This window comes from Capsella rubella, unplaced genomic scaffold (genome assembly GCF_000375325.1).
Source record: "Capsella rubella cultivar Monte Gargano unplaced genomic scaffold, Caprub1_0 scaffold_14, whole genome shotgun sequence".
NCBI lineage: Eukaryota > Viridiplantae > Streptophyta > Magnoliopsida > Brassicales > Brassicaceae > Capsella > Capsella rubella.
In genome coordinates, this window is record NW_006238910.1 from 235,109 (window position 1) to 243,013 (window position 7,905).

The 7,905-nt window shown below is 35.1% G+C and overlaps 1 protein-coding gene, 1 long non-coding RNA gene and 1 other non-coding gene across 3 annotated transcripts; 2 read left to right on the forward strand and 1 right to left on the reverse strand.

The window, feature by feature from the left end:
- On the forward strand, positions 1 to 104 carry LOC111829369. Its single transcript, XR_002832848.1, has one exon. It is a non-coding gene; the product is annotated as a small nucleolar RNA R71 (small nucleolar RNA).
- Positions 105 to 2,929: 2,825 nt separating this feature from the next.
- Positions 2,930 to 5,195, reverse strand: LOC111829361. The gene is made up of 2 exons (XM_023778310.1): positions 4,205 to 5,195; positions 2,930 to 4,092 (listed from the first exon to the last, which is right to left on the reverse strand). The coding sequence occupies exons 1-2, from the start codon at positions 5,193 to 5,195 to the stop codon at positions 2,930 to 2,932; spliced, it is 2,154 nt and encodes a 717-aa protein (XP_023634078.1).
- Positions 5,196 to 5,963: 768 nt separating this feature from the next.
- On the forward strand, positions 5,964 to 6,796 carry LOC111829365. Its single transcript, XR_002832845.1, has 2 exons — positions 5,964 to 6,149; positions 6,331 to 6,796. It is a non-coding gene; the product is annotated as an uncharacterized LOC111829365 (long non-coding RNA).
- The last annotated feature ends 1,109 nt before the right edge of the window (positions 6,797 to 7,905 follow it).

Here is a 7,905-nt window from a genome sequence, read left to right on the forward strand (position 1 = left end):
AAGCCATGGTGGGGCCACTGAGACTGATAACTTTTGAAGCGTTCCCAGGCTTCACAAAGCTTTTCTCCATTGTTCTGAGTGAACCCAGAGATCTCGTTGCGCAGACGTGCAGTTCTGGAGTTTGAGACAAACTTGGCAAGAAACGATTGCTTGCATTGATCCCAGGAAGTGATAGATCCTGGAGGAAGAGTTTTCTCCGATTGATGAGCTTTGTCACCCAGAGAGAATGGAAAGAGACGCAGCTTGAAACTGTCCTCATTGACCCCATTTATCTTGGTGAGACTGTAGAGACGATCAAACTCATCGAGGTGATCCAGGGGGTCTTCCATAGGCAGACCAAGAAATTTATTCTGCTGAACCATGGAGATCAGACCACTCTTGATCTCAAAGTTGTTGTTCTCCATGGCTGGAGGCACTATACCCTTACAATGGGTATGGTTGCGTGGGGCATCACCAGCTCCAATCCGTGTAGGTGCCCGTGGTGGAGGTGGTGGTTGAATGTTTTCCATCTCCACTTGGGGTGGTGTAACTCTGTTACGTTGCTGTCGTGATGCAGGTACCAAGCGATCAATATGGTCGGAGGGCTGGAACAAGTTCTCTGTGCCTTGCAACCGTGTGTGCATACAAATCAAATCAGCTTAGCTCGCGAGACGGTTGAGTGTGTTAGTCAAGTAGGAGCAGTTGAGCAAGAGTTGTACCTGAATCAAGAGAGAAATAGAAGGAACAAAGTGAGTAACCGTAGTGAATGTTGAGTAAAAACTTGATCTTAGCAAGTTTAAAATCTCAAATGTAACAAACAAACACCCAAATGGCAGCGTCGCCAAATTGATACTAGGATTTTTCTATCAATTACCCTAGAGTACTATCATGTCATTGCAGTACAATAGGTATCAATCCAATCAGGTGTGATGCTAACAATCAAGATATATCAGAAATGACTAAGTCAAGCAAGCATAAATGATTTTTGGTTTTAAGTGATCCTAAGCGAACATGTTAAACATGCGATAAATGTAAGGCTGTAAAACATAGACTACCATGCATAAGCTAAAACGTGATGATTATTGATCCTGGCAAGAAAACAAAGCAGAACAAGTAAATAACGAGAAAATTAAACAGAAAGCACAAATTGATAGAAGTTCCTGAGGATGAGGTTATTGATGTAGGTGAAGTATGCTAATCTACTTCGAGTGTTTATCAAACTGCAAACATACTAATCCCTAGACAATGAACTTCTAATACTAGTCAATCCAATCTCTTGGTAGAAACTATCAAGTTTACAACACTTCCTAATCTAAATTCTCATTGATGAAACATGTAGTAAACAGGCATAAAGAAACATCTCATTAATGTCAATAAACATCTTAGACAACCAATCTCTTGGGCTAAGCATGTAAATCTCTGGCACTAGTTGGTTCAGACATTTCATCATATACCTTTCGGGCATGAAATGTCTAAGACCTAGTTCCAATTGATCAAAGAAGAACTAGCCAATAAAACTCTAATCCAGAAGGGAAACAAATCGAATCTAACATAAACATTCTAGCAAACTAACATCTTCCACGTAATCTATTCCATCCTCAAGAACCCTAACACTACTCGGATGCAGAAATCATGTTAAACATCATGAAACCAGAAACGTTCAAAACATGCATAATAATAAAGATGACAGTAAGATAAACAACAATGATCAAAGAACTAAGTGCGAAATCAAAATAACTTCAAAGAAATCTAAATTACAATTGTCTAGATTATTTGGTTGCTAACAACAAAAACCTAATGTAAGAACTCGATCCCCCGGGCATCCAAATGAGACCTATTTATAACAATGTTTGAGAAAACCTTAAAACATAAAACGACAACGTAAAAGCGGTTTAAAAGTTGTTGTGACTAAGTTGGTCGAGTGAGCATCTCGAGTGAGCATCTTCTCTGCTTTGCTCGATCGTGTCACTCGAGTGTGCACGTCGAGTGACGGTTGTTTCGCATTCCTCGGTTCACTCGATCATCCTACTCGATCAACCGCTCGATCCGCTACTCGATCACGTCTGTCGAGTGAATTATGTTTCTGCAACGCATCCCTGCTTCTCACTCGATCGTCCCACTCGATCGTATGCATGTCGAGTAACGCTTGTTCCTCTACTTCGTCCTGCATGTCTCCTAAGTACCTGAAACACTCCAAATATGCAAAATGTATGCAAGACATGCATGATATGTATAAAACCTACCTAAGTATGTAAAACATATAGAAAGGGATCAATATGATTTGTCCAGCATTTGTGTTCACACTATGTGTTCACACTTAGTTGTACCCACAAGGATGTAGTTGTACCAAGATTGCAAATAGTTGTACTTTTGATGTTTTTCAGTTTAATTAGTATTACACTGTCTTAAAACTATATTTAGTAGTTGTACAATTTATTCATGTCAGTCTACCTACGATTAAGAGTATTCTATGTATTCATAACTGAAAAATTTATATTTATATAACTTTTTCATCTCAACTTGGTGATTATTTACAAAGTGAACTTAAAAGTATAAGGAAACACTAGTTTAGATTCTTTCATATCGACCCAAAATATAAATATTTTTTAAAAGTGTACTTTTTACCAACATTAACACATTAAGTATGTCGTTTATTGGTACATACATAGTTAGGTTCAATTTAAAATAATTTTATGCATCTTAAACATTTTTTATCAGTTATACTAATTGTACTAGTATGTCAGTTTTACTAGTTTTACCGGTTTTACCAATTGTACCAGTTTTACCAAACAGATGCCAGTTACGCCTTAAAAATGACAGTTATACCTGTTTCACCCTGCTACGACACATCAAGTTAAATATTAAGCAAACATACATTGTCACATAACATAGAGAGTAGAGGTACAAACAGAAGGTTCCATACATGAATCAAAAATAAACGAAACATTAATCAAACATTACTAGAAACTCCGAATAACAACCATTGTAGTCCTTGTCTCCGCCGCCTTTTATTTTGTGTTCTTTTTCTCTTTGGTGGTCGCTTTTCTCCAGTAGACGCAAACCTTTTAGTTATGTTCCTTCCACCCTTTGTTTTGCATTTTGGCGGAATGATCTGAACATTTTTCACCCAAGCCGGGACGTTCCACTGAGACTTATCCGGTACTAGGAAAATTGTCAGGTAATACGCCATCGCCCACAGCTCCGTCCAATAGTACCTAGAACACAACTCATGCATTTGGATATCTCTAGTTCTATCTTTAGTCTTTAGGTACTCTATGAAAGCGGCCAATGCATGTACACAAGGGTACTTTTGAATATCAAAAAACCTGCAACCACAACTCCTCATAAGAAAATTCACCAAATAAGGCTTCCCGTCGTTGTCAATGACATTGTATTGGAGCTCAAAAGTGTTTAGCTCAGTCATTTTTAGTTTCTCAGCAACCCCCCATAAATCGTGCAAGTAATTCTCCACAAAAGGCACCAATTTATTTGCAACCGAACCAGACACGGCCTCTTTCCGATGTTCATTAAACCATTCAGAGAATTTTCCGATAATCGCATCAAGCATGGGAATTAAGGAGTACCTCCTAACATCTTTGAATACGCTGTTCAATGATTCCACACCGTTGCTAGTGTCTAGGTTGTACCTTTCTCCTGGAAATACACATCTTGCCCATTTTTCAACCTTCGTAGAATCTTCGAGATACTTGGCAGCATTTGGATACCTTATCTTGAAAGAATTGTATTCCACTTCGAACTCAACCACTGTGTATAATCTGCTAACCTCCATGAATCTCCATGCAACAACATCTCTGTTATAATTGGAAGCATGACCTTTCACATTTTGGGACAAATGGTATATACAAAACCCATGATGAGCTTGTGGATACACATTAGCTATGGCTTTGATGAGACTTGCATTTCTGTCAGTCATAAATACTATTTCAGAGGAGTCTCCAATAACGGTTTTCAACATCTTCATAAACCAATTCCAACTCGCATCATTCTCACCGTCAAGAACACCAAACGCTAACGGATAATGATGACGGTTAGGATCTTGAGCCGAGGCAAAAACAAGAACACCACCATATCCGTTCTTTAGAAATGTTGCATCTATACTTAATAACCTTCCTCATGACTTTAAACCCCTCAATGCTAACTCCCAAAGCTATGAACAAGTACATGAATTTCTTATTCTCATCCAAATGCACATATGTTATCGTACCTTGATTAACCGTCTCTAACATGTGCAAATAACAAGGGAGCATTTTATAGCTTTCTTCCGCGGTACCACACAAATCACTAACGGCTTTAACTTTCCCTGTCAATGCCGTCGAGTATGATACATTCAAACCTAATTTGGCCTTCACAAGTTCCATGATAATCTTGGGACGTGGAGTTTCCATCTGTCCTGGATAATCATTATGCAAAAGGGATGCAACTAATTCCGGAGTGCCGCGCCTGTTACTGTTGCTTGAACTTTTACTCGCCCGAGAGCAACTATGCATATTGTTGTGCCGCCAGATAGAGAAAATCTCAGTCTCTGGAACTCTTGTCGCTCGTGAACCCCAACTACATCCTTCTTTAGAACATTTCAACACATAACGATCCTTATCCGACTTCACAATTTTAAACATAAAACAATTAGCAAACGAAGCTCTATCCACCACCTCTTGCAATGCCTTCTTGTTTGGGAATTCGTCAAATTTCCTCAAAGTCAAACCGTCTTCCCATGGGTCTATAACCTGAGAAGGTGTTACAACAGGTGGTTGTTCAACATATTCATCACCTTCTTCACGTCCTAAAGTTTCAGAATCGCCCTCTACACCCTTTCCTTTATCTTTCTCTTCGGATGGAACAATGGCGTTAGCCTCATCATCTCTAGTCTGTTGGTTTTGATAATTCATACCAACAGAACTTTGGTCCACTCTAACAGCCTCATCATCATCATCTTCAATCACTTGCTCAGGCTGTTTCGATACCTTTGTGACATCCACAAACAACACACATCTTCGCTTCTCTGTATCAAAGGACGTCAAATACACATCCAAATCCTCATCATCACAAATCCTACACTTTTCCCTCTCATTCGATTCTGCCACTAGCGGATAGTAGCTCAACTCCAATTTAACGTGGCTCTCAACATATCCAACCTTCTTGTTTATCCTTCCTTTTAGCGTCGACAACGTTATATCACTCGCTTTTGTCTTGATCATAATACTGTTTAAGTTAAATATTTTTTTTCTCTATTTGGTGTGTGTTTGATCATAACCCAATTTTACTAAATGAAACAAAACATCGTTCTATTTTTTTTAAACACTTAACTTTAGATAGACAGAAAATTAATAAAATTTAAATTTTACATATCTTTTAATTTTAATAAACACTACAATGTTGATGAAAAAAATAAAATAAACACTATGATGTTTTACATAGAATATCTTTACAGTTTAAAAAAAAAAAATCTACTTACATGATTAAGCATTATCATAATTTACTAATTCACTTTTTGATTATACTTTTTAGTATATAAAAGTGTACATGATATATATAAGATGTATCTATTATATTTTTTTAGATATACAAAAGTTTTTTGTTTTTCTTCAAATTGCTCTCTAGTAAAAATGAAAGATTTACATTTATGTTTTGAATTTTAGTTTTTGTATACATAACTATTTTTTTATTATGGTTTAGGCTTAAAAATAAGGGACAATTTTAAAAATGCCCCTTTTGGGGAATACATTTTTAAAAATGCCCTAGTGGGGAGAACATTTTTAAATATACCCTTCTTTTTGTACAAAAAGACAGTTATACCCTTAATGATTTAACCTAATTACAAAAACCCTTTTCTCCTTCTCCATCATCTCTTCTCTGCATCGTTTCTCTCTCTCTCTCTCCATCTCTTCTTTCTCTGCATCTCCTATCTATCTGGAGAGCTTCTCTCTCTCTCCATCTCTTCTATCTCTGGATCTCTTCTCTCTCAATACTCGATCTACTTTCTCGATTTGCTTTTCTCTGGATCTCATCTCTCTGGATCTGCTCTCTCTCCATCATCTCTCTGGATCTGCTCTCTCTCATCATCTCTCTGGATCTGCTCTCTCTAGCGTGGTCGTTGGTGGTAGAGCATTTGTCGCCGTCGTCAGTTATGGATTGTTGAATCCATTATTCAGGTTTGTGTTAATTTTGTAGATTCCATATAAAATTTAGGTAAAATTGAATAGATGTTAGTAGGCACAGATTCATTAGGGTATAATCTGAAATTTAGTTTTTGTTTCATAATCTTAGTTTAACAAAAAAAATTACAAACCTTTTAAAAGCATTTTAAATTGATTTTTAATGTGTTTTATACAGTTTGGAATCTTCATAAAGATTATCACGGTTTTCGTAATGGATTGTGGTGTTGTTGGTGGGACTAAAGGCGACTATAAAGCTTATGAGGAATATAGCTTTGTGTCCTACTGTTAAAGAAGTTGTTATCTGTGAAGGATCAATCTCTTGTTTGGTTATAATGTTGAGGTGGGCGATTTCAGGTGTGAGAATTGCAGCTGGAAAAATGTTGGTGGTGTTTGCTTGCATTTGTAAAAGGTTGTGGTGTTGAGCTGTAGTGGTGCTTGTTCTCATCCACGTTCTTGGCTTTATTATTATATAGTTGTCTTCCTTGTTTCCTTACTATATGTAGATTCATATGTATGTGGTTAAGATCTTGGTAAATAATATTATGATCATGATGCTACACGTAAAATACAAAGCAATAAGGTCTTACAAACTTTGAAAACCTATGGAAATAATGTTAAAGTATTTAAAAGGTCTTACAAGACTATTATAAGGTGTTTAAAATGTGTATAAAGATTTTAAAAAGCATTTGAAAGATTTTACAAGCCTTTTATAAAGTTTTTACAAGCCTTTTATAAGGTTGTTAAAAGGTTCTTAGAAGACTTTTAAAAACTTTTTAAAAGTATTTAAAATATTTTACAAGCCTTTTTAAGGTTTTTAAAAGGTTTTAAAAGACTTTTAAAAAGTTTTACAATGCTTTTATAAGGTTTTGTGAAGTATTTAAAAGATTGTAAAACCTTTTAAAACCCTTGTATTTAATGTTTTTTTTTTAAACATTTTAGAACCCTTGTAAATTCTTTTAAAAACCTTTTAAAATCTTTTTAAAAACCTTTTATAATCTTCCTTGTTTCTTAGCTCTATGTAGAAGTATATGTATGTGGTTAAGATCTTGGTAAATGATATTATGATCATGATGCTACACGTAAAATACAAAGTAATAAGGTTCTAAAATGAGTAGAACTCATCAATCTCGAATAAGAACTTTAAAAATTATAAAAACATTATACAAACTTTAAAACCTATAAGAAATCTTGTAAAAGTTTTCAAAATTTTTTACAAAGACTTTAATAAGGTGTTTAAAATGTGTATTAGGGCTTTATAAAGTTTTTAAAAGGTTTTTATAAGGTTTTTATATGGTGTTTATAAGGTTTTATTAAGGTTTTTATAAGGTTTTTATAAGGTTTTTATAAGGTGTATAACTGTATAGTAAGGGTTTAAAAACTAAATAAAAAAGTGTATTAAGGCTTTATAAAGCTTTTAAAAGGTTTTTATAAGGTTTTTATAAGGTTTTTATAAGGTTTTTATAAGGTGTTTATAAGGTTTTTATAAGGTGTTTAAATGTATATTAAGGGTTTAAAAACTAATTAAAAAGTGTTACAATGTTTTTGTAAGGTTTTGTGAAGTATTTAAAAGATTTTACAAGATTTTTGTATAGCTTTTAAAAGTATTTTACCTACTTACAGGTCCATATAAATCTTCCATTCATGTCACAAAGGTAACAAATAGTAACATACATAAGTATTAACACATGAACTTGAGGTTGAAATAACAATGAAAGAAGAACCATCACAACCAAATCAGAAGTAGTTAGCG

Excerpts from the sequence above, each read along its gene's own strand:
- LOC111829361 (XM_023778310.1), bottom strand. The coding sequence starts at position 5,195 with ATGATCAAGACAAAAGCGAGTGATATAACGTTGTCGACGCTAAAAGGA. Across the intron at positions 4,093-4,204 it reads GTTAGAGACGGTTAATCAAG|ATGCAACATTTCTAAAGAAC; the intron begins GTACGATAACAT and ends TATTAAGTATAG.